The sequence below is a fragment of the Biomphalaria glabrata genome, chromosome 11 (assembly GCF_947242115.1).
Source record: "Biomphalaria glabrata chromosome 11, xgBioGlab47.1, whole genome shotgun sequence".
NCBI classification, from domain to species: Eukaryota; Metazoa; Mollusca; class Gastropoda; family Planorbidae; genus Biomphalaria; species Biomphalaria glabrata.
The window spans coordinates 27914471-27934248 of NC_074721.1; the positions used below are offsets into that span (position 1 = coordinate 27914471).

At 35.8% G+C, this 19778-nt stretch overlaps 1 protein-coding gene across 2 annotated transcripts in view; it reads left to right on the plus strand.

Moving 5' to 3' along the window:
- LOC129921690 (uncharacterized) overlaps positions 1–18838 on the plus strand; it is a 140931-nt gene extending 122093 nt beyond the window's left edge. The window contains exons 31-36 of one of the 2 annotated variants that reach the window (XM_056004109.1): positions 2591–2674; positions 6636–6690; positions 14171–14244; positions 15259–15297; positions 17498–17538; positions 17785–18838. In XM_056004109.1, coding sequence (XP_055860084.1) covers positions 2591–2674; positions 6636–6690; positions 14171–14244; positions 15259–15297; positions 17498–17538; positions 17785–17796 — 305 coding nt within the window. In that variant the 3' untranslated portion in view covers positions 17797–18838. The remainder of the gene's footprint in view (positions 1–2590; positions 2675–6635; positions 6691–14170; positions 14245–15258; positions 15298–17497; positions 17539–17784) is intronic. The other variant, XM_056004108.1, reaches the window with a different exon arrangement.
- Positions 18839–19778: the final 940 nt, after the last annotated feature.

The window sequence follows — 19778 nt, forward strand, 5'->3', positions numbered from 1 at the left end:
TACACTGTTGTTTCCTCTCTCTTCCTGTTCTTATTCAATAGTGGGCTCGTCAGTACTACAAGCACTAGGGCATGCAGGGCTACAACAAATATATAATATAACTTTGATGTGGGTTTTTTTTTCATTTTAGTATAGTTACTATACACATACAGTTTTAAAATCATTTTTTGCAAACTTAAATCATGCATGGTTTAAAAAAGTCTTCGCCAAAAAGAATTGCATTTTTCAACAATAATTTTCACTAGAAAAACATGCAGCAGCTTTCTGATGACTATCTTATAAAAAAACAGATTGGCAGGCCTAATGTTTCTTTTCTGAGACTTTTGGCTTTTTTTTTTGGGGGGGGGTTCAACACAGTAGGGATATTTTGTAGCTGCAAACCCCGCAGTGGGGAGGGATCGGAATTTAGTGGCCTATTTTTTGCTTTGTTTTTGTTTATTTTATGTGAGATTTTAATATTAAACCATCGCAGCGAAGGGGCTTTGAGTTCTTCCATAAAACAAAACAAAAAATAATTTAATCGACAATCTCCATATTCCAAGAGCATAGGTGTCACACAGATATCCTTTTATATAACTCTATCTACTTATAACTCTATAGAATCTACCATAGGTCTCAATACGTCTAGGTGTCCCTGGTTTAGTTCTAGTTAAAGAAATAAAACAATGAAACCACTAGATCAAACACATAAACTTTAATCAGCTTTACTGCATATCACACAATATGGTCTCTCTCTAACAACTCTCTGACAACAAAACACACTTCCGGTCATTCGCGCAGAGTGTAAAAATAGATTATACATACATACACACATTCATCCGTGAGCGACAATAGGTAAGGAAGATAATTGATTTTAAAACATTCCCCAAAATTAACGATAAACCTGCTCTTCAGTTTAAGACTAACCCTTCATTAGCTACCAGATTTTATGAGCGTAGCGGGGTTTGCAGCTACAAAATACCTCTTCAGTATAAAAACAAACAAATGACACACACTAAATTCTATGAGAGTAGCTAAAAATCCTTTTCAATATAAAAAAAGCAAATTATGCACTTAAAATCCTATGAGCGTAGCCAAAAGGTTTTTTTGTTTAAACCCCCTTTTAGTCAGCTTCAGTAGGGTTTGAAGCTAAAAAATACCACTTTTATATAAAAAAAAAAGAAAATTACGCACTAAAAAAATACCTCTTTGGTATAAAAACAAGCATATTACACACTAAAAAATTCTTCTCCTCCAGAGTTTTTTTTTTTTTAGTTTACAACCCCTCAAGGTGGTTTTGACTTTAAAATCCCCCTACAAAGAGTTTTGAGATTTAAAACCTCTCTCTTCAATATTATTGTAAGGCAAACTACATTCACCAGAGATTTTTTAGTTTAAACCCCCCCCCCCCCAAAAAAAAAATTGACTATAAAACTTCCCTTTTCCTTTAGCTAAATGAGGTTACAAATTTTTACAAGTGGTGGGCTCCATTAATAAAGTGCAGTGACTAATCCACCGAAATTGGAAAACACTAAATGTGGCTCAACAAAGATGAAGTCAGTTATAGAGATCGGGTCTAAATCAATAAAATCCTATGTCGAACTGGGAGTCTTTGTAAAGTTGTGAAAGATCGTCGCATTAGTTTTGCAGGACATGTTCTCTGACAAAACGAATTACGCATAATAAATGTTGCTATAAAATCCTAGTACAACTTGGCGCCACGCTTTCATGAAGGTCCTTAGAGCAGGTGGGAAGAGGCTTTAGACATTGACACTCACAGACTTTGTGTAAACAGCTTGCCGCGAAATGCACCGAACCGCAAGGTATGGTCTAAGTCAGTAAGAATAGCACATTAGGTTTTTGAAATAAAACTTTTTAATAGCAGGATGATGCACTGTAGATACCTTAGAATATGCATTTTGTTGGCTTCAATACCGGAAATAGAACTTGGCGGAGGAGCTCCGCCCCTCGCTGGGGAAGCTTCAGACCTCCTTACTAGCTAGGGCGGGGTGTCTAAAATTTTTCATTAACTCTAGGAAGAACATATTCTAGGGACAATAAAAGTCTTACGAAAGAAGGAAGTGTCAGAAAGTAATAAAGATTAATTATGTACAGATACATGCACAATGACCGAAAAAAAATCTTCTCTTGTTTTATTATTATTTTAATTATCTTTATTTTCAATTGTGTTTTTGAGAGGCAACAAACCAGATTCATTATAAAACCTCTTATATAAGTTTAGTTTTGGCAGTTTTGTGAAAGTTTTTTTTTCGTTAGTGTCCTTCCACTTGGAATTGTTTTGAATTCATTTAATAAGACATTCGTTTATATGTGATAGCGTTATGCACCTTTGTCTGTGTAAGTAATGTCAATTGTCTATAAGTTTTGCTATTTTACAAACATTGTGAAATATAAAACATCTAACTGAAGGTTATTGCAAAAACCTTTTTTGTTTAATGTATTCACTTTTATTAGCAACATGTACTGTCACACTTTGCAATGTGTTTCCGGAGTCTAAAACAAATATTACAAATTCTTTTTGTTTTGTATATGTCTATCTTAAAGTAATTAGCTTTTATTTTATAAATTAAATCTACTATTTTAATATCAGTATCAGATGCAAATAAAATAGAGTTTGAATTGCTGGAAAATTCGCAGAACGAGGTGTACGTTACTCCAGTTTCAGACAAAGCAAGTAAGCAATCATGTATTTTTTTAAAAATCTTAGTGATTGTGTAAAATGAACTTTACCTGCACTACTGGCGCCTCAACAACTTTATTTATCTGTCTCTTATTATCATGCACATATTGGAAAGTATCACTACTTTTAAATTACTATCATTTAATCCAGTGATTTGCAAAGTTTTTGAGGAAAGTGCCAAAAAATGACAGCTAAAAATTTGAGGAACAAAAGTTTTGTTAAACAATCGTTACATTTAACGTTTTCTTCCAGGGATGAGGTCTATGTTTTTTCATTCTCTACAGCTTTCTTGGTCTCCATCTCTCTCCATGGAGTTTGGTCTAAGACTTTGTCTCCCCAATGGCCGGTTTCAATGTTTACTGTTTTAAGGTCTCGTCTGTAATTCCCAGTATATTATTGTTATTACAACTGAGACTGAGACGTTTTCATTCCAAATGAGGAACATACAAGGTGCGTCAAAAAATGTATACACACTTTAAACTGTCATAGATAATTTATTTTACGTTATACAATTCTAAATTTTAGAACATGGAAAGCGTAAACTCCGAATTAAACAAGGTTACAAAGACAGTTTGTGTGGAAACACAAACTCAAAATCGGCCCCCGAAGTGGTCCACCCAGGCAGGCTTCAATATTTTCAGAAAGAACATCCAAATGAAATTATATCAAAGACAAATGAGAGATAAGAATGGAGAAAGAAGGTTGACAGATCTTGTGTAGTGTCCCAACGGTCCAGCAGATCAAATAATATGTGCAAGTGAATGCAAAGTTAGATGTGAATCTGACCTAATTAGTTCCACTTTTAGACCTTGTGGTCTATAGCGCAGATGATGTAAAGCTCATCTGTTTTTATGGCCTACGGTTAACGAGGGTGTCATGTAGCCAGCACAACGACCAACCGCCTTTACTTTTCCCCAACTAATGCCAGGTACCCATTAGAGCTGGGTGGACTCAGAGGCGCCCAAGGATTCCGAAGTATAAAATACCAGTCTTCTCCAGGATTCGAACCCGGGATCCCCGGTTCGGAAGCCAAGCCTCTCCTGGCCTAATTAAAGTCTCATAATTGATGTAATTGTTTTGAAAAACATTTTCGCAATAAAAAGAGAAAGTTAACGAAAATTAAGTTTACAAGATTACTATTTGCTTTAATCTAGGTCTAACTTTTAATGCAAACTAATTAGGTTTTTCTCTTTAAAAAACTGCTTGCATAACTGATTTTAAAAATGAGATTTTTCGCTTTAAGAAAAACAAAAGTAGCCGTTGCATCAGAACTTTGAATGGTCTAAAATATTGTGACGTCGGATTTTCAATATATTTTCTAGTTTACGAGATCTAAACGGGAGAGTGCAGGAAACTCGATTGGTCCCCTGCGTACTATCCACTGGCCTGGCACATTGTGATCCAGGTATTTTGGTACGTACCTGTGATAATGAGACGTGAGGTCTGGAAAGCGTTCAAGAAACTCGATTGGTCCCCTGCTCCCTATCCACTGGCCTGACACATTGTGATCCAGGTATGCTCGTACGTCCCTATGATAGTGCGGCGGGGCGCCATGTTGTTGGAAATAAAACTCATCATTACTGTATAATGCACGAATGGCAGGGAATAGGGAACCAGCAAGCATTGTTAGATACGTTTCTCCAGTAACAGTCCTTTAAAGCGGAAAGGCCCAATGAGTTCCCTTGAAGACAAACCACACCACACATCTACGCCAAGCAAATTCACAGCCTTTTGAACTCTAATGCGAGGATTATCTTCAGCCCAGTACACACAATTGTGCCTATTGACAGTTCCATGATTTTGACCAAATTATGCCACCCATAAATCCCGGTTCACGTCTCACCCTCTGTCAGGTTCTTGTATTCTTGTATTTATCAAATTATTATTATATATTTCCAATGCAAATATTTATTAATATTAAATATTATTTCAATTTGTATTATTGTTATTATTTTCTGAACTTATAATATTTTGGCTCAAGTTCAGCCTGACAAGCACATCATACACATATAGTTGTAGATAAACTAATAAACTAAGTGTATGATGTAAATAACAATAAAATTTATTCTTGTGATATATTTACAAATGACTGATTCATGATGACTGATAATAATAGTATGAAATATCAATATGTAAAATTATGTAATCTACAATGATTCAGTTAGTCTCATTAGATACAGAACATTCATATAATTATGAAACACATAGTATATTACCTTAACTATAATAAGTAGTTCAATGGATCACCTAGTCCTTCAATCTCAAAAACAACAACTGGTAATATATGTAGATCTAGCCTCTAGATCAGGTACTGTCCACTGACGACAATTCCAAAAAGTAGAAGTTCATAGTTGACACTACACCATCAGGTCTGACCACTGCAACCCGCAGTCTGGAATCTTGAACCTCAGACTCATGTACAAATCCACGTGTACACCAGACGACCAACTGAGAGAAAGACCTCAGTCCTGTAGACTGTAGACCTAAAGTTGTACTCTCAATATAAAACTGAGACTGAATAAACAAGTCTTGACACTGAGACTTGACACAGAGTCTAACATATAGACTTGACACTAATACTTGAAATAGAGTCTTCAACTGAGACTACGACTAAAACTTAGTCTTGACGCTAAAACCCCTAAACAGGGGTCAAGATAATCCAACAAGAAAATGTCCAAGGCAAATGCTAAGGCTATCCAATAACAAAAACCAAGGAGAAATTCCAGAGCTCTCAAATTACGTCTATCTTGGTTGTACAAAACAATGGAGAGACTGTACTAGACGATAAATGACGCAAATCACACACACACTAAATTTACGTCACTAGAAGTTGTGACAAGCAACAAAAGCTCAGTCCTCTAGTCTACACAGAAAATATTAATAATGTAATGACGTCATCAATATAGTGATCAACGCCGCACTATCAATTAGAGAACTAATTCTACTATACAGTTACATAGATAACTGCGACACCCTCTCATGAACCCATTTACAAAATTCTAACATTCGATCTGGATCGTCGTCACTTAGCTGTTACACCAGCCTTGGAATGTACACATGAAACTTGCCTTTCCTCAAAATGCGTAGCACACTACTCTTACGTGCCGCTTGCCGTGACGATTTTTGAGGTGAATGCTGAAACATTTCCTAGACCGCAGTTGCGGACTCATGACTTGTAGCTGTACGAGGTCGCCCTGATCGACCTTTATGCACATCACACACTGTTCAATGAATTTCGAATTTGTCTCGTAGACGTGTAATTGTTAACCTTGAAGGTGGTTCTGTACCATACTCATGTCTCCATTGTCTTCAAATCGCAACTACATTCTCAAACTTCCAGTACCACTTAATTATCTGCTTCAGCTCTTCAAAAATCAAACGACGTTCACCATATTGCAGTTACTTCCTTGCCACCGCGGCACTGAGTACGGTACAGAATCACTTTTACATTTATTTTTCTAATTAAACATTAAGCTTACCATGTCCAGAAATTTAGCACTGTAGAACTGGAAATAAATTGTCTATGACAGTTCAAAGTGTGTATACATTTTTTGACGCACCCTGTATGTATGCCTTTAAAACTTATTTTAAAAAGTACATCTAATTATCTTTATAAACTTTTTTAGACGTTTAGACGTTGTTTTTAATTCGACATTTAGTTACAATGTTACAACAGCTTTGAAAAAAAATTAAAGAACTTTTAATTTGCAATTTCAATCCAGTGATCCATCAGATATTAAAAATTGGATTTCTCACATTGTGAATTATTTCTTTACATTTTTAATTATTAATACCAATGACTTTAACTAAATGACATTAGCGTCAAAGCTTCCACTTCGCGGATTTAAAAAAAAATGGACTACACCTAGCATACCTTTTAATTGTTATTTTAAGTGCACATGATCATTACAAACAAAGATTTTTCTATAACTTTATTTTCAACATTTATCAATAGATGCAATTCTGAATGAAAAATACAGATGTAAACCTAACAAACGTTTCTACGCTATGTAAGTATTTTTTAAAATATCAGTTAATGTTTCAATATTTTTTTCATTTTCTTTTTGTTTGCATACATGACAATCAATCTTGGCTTGCTTTGATGAATTGGTTTAGAAAGTCGACAGAGGCATTTTTTTTTTCGCAGCTGGACAGTGAAACTTTTTTTTCTACGACAACAATTGATATTCTGAAGTACTTTAATTATGTCGTTTATATTTGTGTTACTAATATGGATTTAAAAAGAATGATCGCAAGTTCAAGGTAACACAAGAAAACTTTCCTCGTAGTGCTAGATTTCTGATTAACATATTAATTTACATTATTTAAATATATGCTGGTTTGTGTCCACTAAGGAGTGAATGCAATAAATCGGAAACGTTCGGGAAGTCTTCTATAAGGTACCCAGTCGTCAAAGCTTCTCAAGAATGAGATAGACTTTGTAGTCGAAGAGACGACCAAAAGCGTTTTAGGCCTTTGAAAAACATTTGACTATTTCTCTAGATTTTGTTGTAGCCCTGCCATGCACATCGCCATCCAAGCTAGTGTAGATGGTGCACACTGCTAGAGACTAGAACTAGGGAAAAGATAATGTAGTTCCGCCAAAGTCTAAAGCTTATTAAGAGGCTAGGCTCAAAGCTGACCTTGTTCCATGTATTTGTGATGTCCCTTGAAAAAAGATCTATGTCGTTGACTTTCCTCCCTTGAAGTGTTTTAATTGGTTTCTAGAAGTATGATTGGGCCACTCATTGGCGGAATTTGACAAATTTTATTTAAAATGGTATCTATGAAACTGCTAGACAAGTCGGATTTAAAGGAACTGAAAGAAAAGCTCAAAATGGCAGCATCTGAAACGCTTTGAAAAGATAAAGACATTCTTAGAGCACGAAGTTCCGCCTAAGTCTAAAGCTTACTACAGCGGTTCTTAAGTTTTTTAAATAGGTTACCCCTTTTACAGCTCGTTATTTAAACGCCACCATCAACCTTATATCTCAAATTCTGAGTATTTTTGTTGGTGTTGGCAAAGCTCGGATATTTGCTATCACAATGACATTACAGTTAATTTGGCTTTATTGAAACTGCTTATTGAACATTGCACTTAGGCCATAATTCCTATTTAAACTATTACAGTAAGCTTTCTAATTTTAAATGTTTAGAAAACTAAAAAAAGGACTATTGATTTTAAGAAAAACAAAGACCATATTGCAGAAATTCAGATAAATAACCAAACCATAGAACAAGTACAGAATGATGTAATGGACCTCATGTATGACGTGTATAAGTGGCTAGTTTGGTGTAGGGAATGATTATTTTTTGTTTGTCACACACTGGTCCATCAGAGATAAATCGGGAGCAGACACGCAATGAGACAAACAATGGAAAAGATACAAATGTTGTAAAATTAAAGAATATTTATTTACATAAATGTACAAGGTTGAATAAAATAAAGGGTGAATTTGCATCTATCTGTTTAACAATATTGTACCATCATACAAAGCACTTAATTAGAGAGTATGTCACTTTCGTCCTCTGTATTTAGCTGGTTGTCCTGCTGGTGTAGCAGCTGGCAGTCATCCTGGATGGAGGTCTTGCAGATGGAGGTGGCGATCTAGCGGGTAGAGGGTCGCCAGTGATTCAGTTCTTGCGGAGTCTCAATCTAAAGTTCTGATATCTGTAGTGGGCACAGTAGGGCGGGTAGCCGGCTACCTTGGTCACAAGGATGCTGCGGACAGAGCTGATCTGCCGTGAGCAGCGTCGTTAGCAGGATTTCCAGTGAGTTACGGAGATTTGGCGAAGACATGACGTCTCGCACAGACACGTGGTCTATAGAAGCGTCGTGCCTTATAGGTTGACAAATGGACTGTAAATTAGGCAGGCAGGTAGAGCCGATAGCACCAAGCAGTAGAGCCAAATAGGCAGGTAGGCCAATAGCCAATAGAGTATTGTCGAGTGATCAGATGACACTGGATAGTAGATCCAAACAAAAGTTGAGTAGATCCAAATTTAAATAAATAGGCAAATGATCCTAGAAAGGCAGTGGGCAGGTTACACTGAATAGGCAAATAGGCAGACACCTTAGGGAGGCACCAGGTATTCCTCTAAGAGTAAGAATGAATGAAAAATCCAGACTCGACTGTCAGTGAAAAGAATAAGTGAGGAGTGTATCTCTCCCGCTTTATTCTACCTTATACAGGACCGGAAGAGATCGGCGGAAAAGGAAATGCGATAGATTAAGGATTATCTCTCACGTGGGTAATAGTCGACGAAAGTTGAACCCTGAAAGGGTCAAGAGGTGTTGTGATACGAATAATCTTCTTGATCAAAGAGAGACGTGGGTGGGGTGGAAGAAAAAATAAATTGTATTCCATCCCAGGTGTTGTCAACGTGGAAGTCGGACATCCGGCGCCTAAAACCAAAGTAAGTGACAGTTTGTTTGATCTTTTCCCCTGTCAAGGGGAGATAAGCGAGAAGTAGTGGTTTTATTGTCCACAAGGCGGTTGACTCAGTCTAGCGACTAGAGGAAAACGTAGGGTTCGTGATGAAAGTGGGGACAAGAGGGGAACATAATTGAAATAAATAAGTAAATAATAAATGATAATAAATAATGCTGGGATAAAATTGAGTGACTCTGTCAGCAAGCTTTTGACTTGTGACAAATATCTACGTACAACTGTCAACAACAACTTGAAATGGAATGAACACTGCCAAAACATATACAAGAAAATTGTCCATCGACTCTTTTATCTCAGATAGCTAAGAAAATTTAACATAAACAAAACAAGACTCTCACTTTTCTACACAGCAACTATCAGCAGTCTAATCAACTTTGCCATCACCTGCTGGTATGGTAATACTTTACTGGCACAAAGACATAGGCGGTAGACTAATTAAAAAACATCATAAATTACTCAAATACAGCTATCAACGCTTGAAGACCTTTTTCAAGAAAGGTGCATTTCCAAAACACTCTCGATTCTTAAAGACAACCTGCATCCATTAAACCACTGTTACATAAGACCTTAACAAAGTGGTCGTCTCCATTCCATTAGGCTTAAAACTGAAAGATTTAAAAACTCCTTTATCCCACTATCGGTCAGAGTGTTACAAGATCAGTTGTCGTCATCGAGAAATGCATATAAGTCAAACTCATAAAGCCCTGATTGTGAATGTGTGTTTCGTGAGTGAATGTTGTTCAAATTTTTCATCTATATTGTTTTTGTACAGTTGTTACGCTGATGTTGTCAGTTGCAGTCAAACTGACTTTCCATTTCATTTGATCAATAAAATTATCTTATCTTAATATGTTTGAAAAAAGGGGGCTTTTTTTTCTTTTAATTATTGGATCAATAAAATTATCTTATCTTATCTTAATATGTTTGAAAAAAAAGGCGGCGTTTTCTTTTCTTTTAATTATGCTCTCTTTTTTAAGATCCGTTTTTTATTACTTGTTCCAGAATGAAACTATTACAATGTACTATTAAACAATAAGCTATACTTATTATAAACAAAATTGCTTTTCATATGTGTTACGAGGTCACCATAGAATAAGATACATGATTCCACAATGTCAACGTTATATTATATATGTACTTACATTCATGCAAACCGATACAAATATTTATGTCTTGACAATTAAAATGTGTGATTTATTCTGATTCTCTTGTCTCCAAAATCCATCTTCAAATAACAGTTTAAATAAAATAAACTTCTTATAAAAACAAAAGGTGTAAAGTCGAATAATAGGCAAAAATAGTCGATTTTTTTTCTATGAACTTGGGCGACTCTGGCAAATCGTCATTCGACCCTCAGGATGAAAACCTCTGGCTTAAGAAGAGGCTGTGCTCAACGCAGACGTTGTTATAAGTATTTGTGATGTCCCGTAAATATACATCTACACCGTTGAACTTCCTCATTTGAGTTATTACAGTATATATAGTTCCCCATCGTGGTCCACTTTTGTCTATGTGCCTAAAGGGCCTTGCACTGGTGTTATCGTGCCTCTTCATGTGGCTAATAAAATCTATGAGAGCCCAGAATGTTTGACTGCACACTGGGCAGGTTATTCCAGCTGGAGCTAGTGCTGTTGCCTAATTATTTTTTTCTGACTGTTTTCTTTTGCCAGCCGTTTTCTTTTGTCCTCAGCATTTTGTGTGCCAGTTATCACATCGCGACGCCATGATTTTCTACCATGTGCTTTAGTCTACCTGATGACAGGGCCAATGCTGAACGCCTTCAGAGAAGCTTTGAGGGTATCCCTGAAGCACTTTCTGTTTATACCTATTGAGCGCTTCCATTCCTTTAATTTACCATACATGAGTCGTTTAGCGATGCGGGAGTCTTCCAATCTGTAGATGTAGCCTGCCCATTGCGTCTGGGACTGCATCAGGATTGATAGATTCGCATTTCCTCTCTTTGAAGGATTTCATTAGCATTAATTTGTTTTTGCCATTTAACATTCAGTATAGTATTTATTTTTTGTGGAAGTGTTTCAGTTTTTTGTGTGTGTGTGTGCATGTTTTTTTATATACAATCCACTTAGGCATTGATAAATGTAGAGAACATTAAAGCTCGACAGACTTCTAGATTTGTAATGTTTTGATACCTTGTCTATTCCAAACATTTGTAGACAATTTGCCACAGGATGCTCCGTTCTTTGCAATTTTAATTTTTCCGTTTTGGGTGAGTGTGCTGCCAAGGGAATGTATCTGTTTCACTGCATTTATTGTCTGTCCATTTATCTTAATGCACTATTTCAAGTAGCTTTACCTGCAGCAGACAAAAAAAAAGGCTTCAGTTTATGTTTCAGCCCGAAGTTTGAATATTTTCTTGAAAAGTCACTGACGATGATTTGCAGATCATTTTCAGAGAAAGCACGTAGGACACAATCGTCAGCTTATAGCAGCTTCTTAGATATTTTTTTTTAAATTTGCTTTCAGTCGCCCCTCGTGCTAAATAGGCCACCACAAAAGCCTTACCTTATATTTCTCACGTAATAATATATATCTGTTAACGCATTTGTCAACATTGCAGAGAAAATGGTACTGAACATATTGCTTTACTATGTTCGATTCTAGAACAGGCAATGATTACTCTCTTTTCCCTGATCACTCAGTCATTTCACTAATAAGCCACTTTAATGTTCACGTAGATGAAGAGCTAGAAAAACATTAAAAGATGTAGCAATCAATTGATTTTAAAAGTTGAATTCTAGGATCAAGATCTCCAATTTTCTGAGGTTGATAAACTAAATGAGGCGTCAATTTTAGTACTCTCTTCAGTGTGTGCAAGAAGGTTGTAGGATGATGTAAATAAAAGAAATAGTATGGGAGAATTAGTGCCATAAGTTTAGTGTCTTGCCTTGTGGACATAAAAAAAGGATATATCGAGAATGAAAAATCCAAATGTGGAGGTTAGAGCAATAAAGCTTTCAGTATGACGATGTTTACAGACAAGATACACAGAACTTACCTGTCGTCACAGAATTTGTCACTTATCCACAATATCACGTAATGGGTTACTCCATAATAGTTTGTGTCACACTGGTGTAACTCGGATGTTACATTTTGTGAGAGCAAAGAGTTTATCTTTTTCTTGCCATGACGATAGAACGGTGATCGACCAGTGCCTGATTGAGATGTCTTTAAGGTCCGAAAACTTTCCCGTTCAATATTATGAACCTATTGACCAAGGAATGGCTTTTACCATGGCCAGAATGAGGCATCGGCTCTTCACCAATCCCTCTATTCGAAGTCCCACCTTATCCGAAGTGATCATGTATTCATACCCGGTGTGTCGCAGGACGCGGCCACCTTGAGCCAGGCACGGTTTCCCCTTCCCGTACGAGGCAGGAGGCCGAGCCTCGTGGGAGCCCTTCTTATGCCTATAATGTCCCACCAAACCCGTGCGAGGGTCCATCACAGCGCGTATGGCAACCGTTAGGGAAAGAATCGGTAGGGGGGTTGGACTGATTAGCGAGCCTTTGTTACATCCCTACCACGTGCAATGTACAATCTCTCGACCATATCTGTGGTAGCTCACTGAGAGCTATGTGCGCTACCGTTCTTAGCCTATCCGACTCCCTTGGCGGACGTATCCACGGAAGCGCCACGCTGAGGCGACGGTAGCTGGAATATTCCCCGTCGACCAGTGCCAGACATGTGCTAAACTTAAACCACGATTCTTCAGGAAACCAAAAGGGTAATTAATCAAAGCCACACAGCCATTCCAAAGATAAGCATGCATTTTTAGAGGACTCTTCTTCTTGTTCAAGCCTCAAATATATTCTTACCATTATTAACGAATTATCTAGGTTTACCTTTGCCTTTCTATGTCCAGATATGTCATTTGCTACTGTTATCAAATGTCTTAATGGGTTATTTGCCATATTCGAATATTCTTCCTATATCTTTTATGTTTGATGAAGTAGAGGAGTACTTTAACAAAAGAGGAGTGGCTACGAGCAGCACAAGGCAATATATTCCTAGAAGAAAATGTCAAATAGAAAGGCTGAATAGTAATCTTTGGAAAGCTAAAACATTAACTTTACACACCCAGGACTTAAGAACATCTCAACGGGAACTAGTATTACAAGACGCGTTGCTCTCAATTTGGTCACTTCTGTGCACAGAGACGAACTAAACTTCCCACTCTTTGGATTCTATCGTAGAAGTAGTTCTGAAACATCCCTACCAACGTGGTTAACATCTCCTGATCCCGTGTTGTTCAAAAGAAATAATAGATTCTCTAAGGATGCCACATTAGCAGAAGTGGTAGAGCTTGTAAACAGCAATTCTCAATACGCTCTTATCAGAAAACCTACGGACCGAGAAGAAACAGTTTTGATTAAGATTGTTGGAGCCCAAAGAAATAGACTGTTTCACAGAAAATGTAAGACCCCTGGTGCAGAGAGGGTTCATCAGGGAATGCGAAACCTCACTTCAAAGCGAAACAGAAAAAAAACGCGGAGAACTTTACTCTAAATCTAACCAAACATCTGAGTTATATCGGGGAAGAAGAGCTCCTTTGAAGCCCCAACCATCGAGTCGTCAACTAACTTTGTTGATACTAATAGTGCCAATTTAACCGGTCGATACAACATAAGAGAAAAGAAATCAAAATCGAACTACAGGGTTTAAAAGACTAGTGTATTTTTGATAAACAGTTTTCTATAAACCAGTCTTTCAAGTTCGTTTAGATGTTATATTTGAGACTGTTGTATTCATCATTGTATTTTCTTTGGCTATCTCTTGTTTTGTTATATGCATAAAATAAAATTTAAACGTTGGGTGAATGTCGTGAAATGTTTATTTCTATTGTTTCCCAATTATTTTTTTACATTTGTGTATTCACGTCAAATTGTCCGTGTCTTGAACTTTACTATTATATTCGCCATTCAGTGTTATAAAGCTTTAGATGTTAACACGGTTTTGTTATATTAAAGTACGACATAATGGAACCTAATGTAATTATTATTGTCTATATTTTGTACAGTCACACAAATTATTCTAACTCACCAAGATGGGTTATACGTGGAGTAAGAGTACCGAAGCGAAGATACGAGGAAGGTTAGTGTCAATAATTTTATTATTAAAGTATGTTCTTTAAAAGAATTCAGATGAATCATTATACTGTTACGAATCTCACTATCCAGGCTCTCAGCGAACTGCATCTTACACCACCAACTTAAAGAACTTGACAACTCAGGGCTCCAAAGTAGCGTAACACTTTAATAGTTGAATAAATCTGAGCCAATACTGTACAATTGGAAAAACGTACACTGTACAAATATCTCTCCGATAACACCGTACCGCCGTATCAACTGTTGCACTGGCCTCTCCGTCTCGTTCCGGGCTTGCACTAGGTTCAACGATTCAAGACTGACCTGACACACTGGGCTCGTTGTGTCGGACTCGATCACATACCAAGATCAAGACGTCGTTCGTCTCAACTGTACTTGATAGTACTCCGCACAGAACCGTCGTAATGCTCCGTACAGAATCGCACCGCTGAATCACACTGAACAGTGCTGTAGTCGACCGGACTGTATTGAACCGGACTCTGAACCCCTTTTCTGAACCGTCTTCACTGTGACACCTCCTCTCTTTATATAGGGTCCCTGCTGGCATTTTCGAACCGGAAAAAACGCCGCTCGACTTTTCTGGGTGGTCAGATGACAACAACTCTCATGACGCTCCTGAGCTCTGTTCACGATGTCGATCCTTACCGAACAGTCATGTGACACTCGTCTCGGCTGATCGTCGTTACTCGTTACAGTTGACCGCTCGTCGAGCGCTGGCCAGGGGCAATTAGCGTCGGCTGACTACACACATACCACTACCACCATCATTACAATTGCTTATACCCAATATTTGCCTTTGTTATAAGCACTGTTAATATATAATACTAAAGTAATATCGGTTTATCGATTAGAAAATAAGATAAGCTTTGAACTAATAAGAAACAATCTTATGTGAAGCTTCCATAAGTCTGAGGTAGATAGATAGATAGATAGATAAATAGATAGATAGATAGATAGATAGATAGATACTTGTCTACAAAATGTATGTTATTTCTTTCAGATCAATATTCAGATTCTAATAGAAGCAAGAGTGCACGAGGTAAAATATTGAGGAATAAAACATTTTAACATAAATACATTTAGCACACTTGAATTACTAAGCTGAGAGTCCTTATAATTAGTCGACTTTTAAAGAAAAATATGTGGATCCACCTGTTGAATTGAATATGAAATAATGCAGAAACAAACTTTTTGTACCTCAATAGATGTACCGCATCTCACCTATCTTATAACAATTAGACCATGAGTGGAATAAAGTGTGGTTAAGTAAAAGTGACCAACAGACTCAATTAAAATATTTTAATTTTTAAGATACATTGTCGTGCATTTCACTTATTGTCTTCACATGTTTAAGATGCTTTACTATAAAAACAAGATTATTATATTACTTGGCAGCCCTATAAAATTCACAAATGGACCAGGAATATTCAAGCTATAGTCTTGTTTTGGTCTTTTAAAGGGGGTAATACAACTTTTTAAAAAATTATTTGGCATTATTTTCACATAGAAACAAACAGGAAAACACTTCGTCTTTCTTCTAACTCTTCTGAAATGAGTAGCGTTTACTGATCACATAAAAACAGCAAAAACCTACCAGACACTGAGGATGTCACTCCTCCCCCATCAACTTTCTTGAAATATAATGTAATAAACACTATTGCCTGTTTTCGATGATATTAAACTAAAATTAAAAAAGAGACTTAACATCACTCGAATAGGTTTCATTTGTTATACTTTAAGACAGAAATGGAATAACGTTGTGCTTTTTCATTTAATCATAAACTACCATCTAGATGTGCCAAGGAATGTCTGGTATATATCTAGAGATTTATTAAAGCTATCATTCCCAAAGTGTATGCCTAGATGGTTCCCGGTCAATTCATCCTCGGTCACTTCATCCCAGGTCATTTCATCTCCGGTCACTTAATCCTCGGTCATTTCATCCACTGGTCATTTCAACCCCCTGGTCACGTCATCCCCCGGTCACTTCATGCCCCTGTCATTTTATCCCCAATTAAATGATTTATACATAAATATGATTATGTGGAATGCTTTTTGACATTTTAAGACATATTAATAATGTATTTATGGTGTTTCCTCTTTCACTTTGTATTCTTAATGAAAAATCTAATATTATATGGTAAATCTGGATGTGTACTTATCTATAGCGTAATGATCAAAGGCCAAGGTGTGGTGCAATTAGTGAAAATCTTTTGAGAGATAGAATTGCGATTAGAATAATTATGACCGTGCCCCTGATAACTTATCATCAAATGCCAAGGTGTGGTGCAAGTAGTGGGAATCTTTTGAGAGATAGAAGTTCGATTAGAATAATTATGACCGTGCCTCTGATAACTTATCATCAAAGGCCAAGGTGTGGTGCAAGTAGTGGGAATATTTTGAGAGATAGAAATGCTATTAGAATAATTATGACCGTGCCGCCGATAACTTATCATCAAAGGCCAAGGTGTGGTGCAAGTAGTGGGAATCTTTTGAGAGATAGAAGTGTGATTAGAATAATTATGACTGTGCCTCTGATAACTTATCATCAAAGGCCAAGGTGTGGTGCAAGTAGTGGGAATCTTTTGAGAGATAGAAGTGCTATTAGAATAATTATGACTGTGCCTCTGATAACTTATCATCTAAAGCCAAGGTGTGGTGGAAGTGTCTGTTTTTTAATCGATGTATTTGAGATGATAGTTGTCTACTAAAAACCCTTGAGAAAAAAAAAAGGAGAATGAAAAGCAGACAATTTTTCAGTAGATAATATCTACACTTGGTATGATAGTAACCGATTAATCAAAGCAGAGCTTGATATTCACAGACGCTTACTGTTGCGATTCCAAGAGAATAACAACCAATGATGCCGCCATTGCAGAGAGGAAGGAAAATCACCAGACCAAATTAATGTAGAGAACGTCTGGCATAATACATACACATACATCTTTGAGTTAGAAGCAAATAATATTGTGTTTTTTTATAGCGTTCAACTTTTTCTGTATCTGGAGGCTAACTAGGATTTATTTATTTTTTATTTTATTTTTTAGAGAACTTGAACAAATGCAATACATTTCTGCGATAAATCACTAAAGGAAGTATTTTATAAAGTAACTATTATGTCACAAATGTAATATCGTCCGAAAAGTAAAAAAAAAAGGAAAGATAGTAGACAATTATACATTTGCACGTGCTTGCATTATATGTAAATTTAAACATATTTTCGTTCACTATTTTTGTAGAGCAACAGAAATTCAAAAATGGTCCAATGGCTGCTGTATCGGTAAGTACCATTATGAACATAAAAGAACTTGAAAATATTTTATGCAAGTTTGAAAAGATTCCATGTAATCACAAAAAATATCCATAAAGATCAATAGTGCAATCTTAGTCTTAATCTTTATATTAATTAATAGATATGGTTTAGTGTAGACTATATATTACTCAATTCACCTTCATCCTTAATAACTTCATGAGACGTTCCAAATAATAAAAAAAATGAGTAACATCCTTGTTTTTTTGTTTTCAGCCTTTACTTTAGCACTTTCAATAAAAGTGAAGTCTGTGAAGTCTAATGATCTAAGGATTTTTAAAAATTGTTTTGAACATTCTAAAAAATGCACATTAAATTTGTTTATAATCATTTTTTGTTTGCTTATATTAATTTTATATTTCAATATATCTGTTACTGCAAACGTTGGTAGCTGGTTTATACATGTATTAACGTTGCACTGTAAATTATATTATTCTAACGTAAAACAATATTTAAAAATGTTATCTCTTTTTTTTTAATGTCGTAATATAAGTAGTGATTGAAATATGTTCATTATTTTTTTAGTCAGGTGTTTAAATGTTAGTGACTTTCTAAGTTAACTTTCATTCGTTCAAGATGCAGATTATCAAATAATTCTATGTCACATTTATTATGTTCATATAATTGATAAACATAGCAGTGCTACAGTACTATCTAACAGAATGATACCATAATTGGTCAGTTAAATTCAATTAGATAATTTAAATACACTCTAAACGAAAACGGCGTCGTCTAAATGATACCTTAAAGGCGTCCAGCTTTGGTAGTTTAGATTTGGTCTTCTTTTCAGTTGTTTTACATTTAATTCAGTAGTGGTCCATACAGTGAGTAGCATTGAAACTAAAACTTATGTTTTTTTTTTCTTTTAAAACAATATTGTATTGAGAGATTATATCAATTTTTACTTTACTGAATTTATTTGAGCTATTTATGAACAATGTTAAAGGTATGCTTTTTGCTATTTGGTACATTGCTGCCCCCAGCAACTGCGCATTAATTTTTTTTTTACTTTTCGAATATAATGTACCATTCTATGTGTCTTTTATTTATTTATCCACAAAGTCAGACATAGGTCAACATGTATTTAATACTTATTATGAGCATAGTATTAATGCTTATATTTTTAATTAATTAATTTATTTTTACATAATTCTTCTGTTTAGTTTTTGTGTATTGATTAAAAAACATATACATATTCAAATATTTTGCATTACAGTTATTGAAGGAAAAGTGTAAAATATAAATGAAAGAAATACATTTTAAACTACTATGTTAATCTCATTGAGTTTAGTTCTTATTTTAGTTCTTTTATAAATTTGTTATTGCGTTTCTCAATGGTATTCACTGAATGTTTCAGTAAATTTGTTTTCCACTTGTTAAAGAGAAAATGGGAGGTAATCTAATAATAGGGAGTGTCGATCTTAAATGGTGCTATTATTGAATACTTTAAAAAAAACTGTCATACAGCTACAACCCAAAAAATAATGTGAAGTAAACTATATTTCTATATAACGATGTATAGTATATTTTTATTGGAAAAATGAATTACATGAACGAATAATTAACATTATTAAACTGTGCATAACGCTTAATAATTGAGATGTAGTTGTGCGATTAGGAGGACTTTCGAAAATGGCATAAAAGGTAAACATAATGCAATAATAATACGTTTACAAAGTTGTTTCCTTTTGAGTTTTTTTACTATGTCTATATAGGCCCTTTGCATTATAATTTTGTTAATTCTTAATACATCGTTAAATGTAAGTAATTGATCGTTACGTTTCATTCTATAGTTAGATAGCTACGTCATATCGCTTTTACTTACATTGTGTAAGTTGCTACAAATCTAAGCTTGTCCTAGCATATTTTAATTATAGTCTTTATATGGTGACACAAGGCAAAGGCGAGTAACCGGCCAGTAAGCTTCGGGCAGGACGGGCTCGTTAGATATGGCTGGCTACCCACCTAGGAGAAGGCAAACTCTGAATTCAAACTCTTAATGCTATGCAGCTATACCTAATCATGAAAAAGGTTTCGGAAAGTCAATCAGCCGACCCTTAGGCAGTTTGCATCACCCAATGCTACATCCTGACAGAACCTGCGACGCCGCTGACCCCAAACTGTATCGACACTAAAGTTTCAGCTGCGTGGAGAGGGAGGAACTAGTGCATCGGCTGTATCTTTCCGACAACAGTTGATGCCAAAGTATT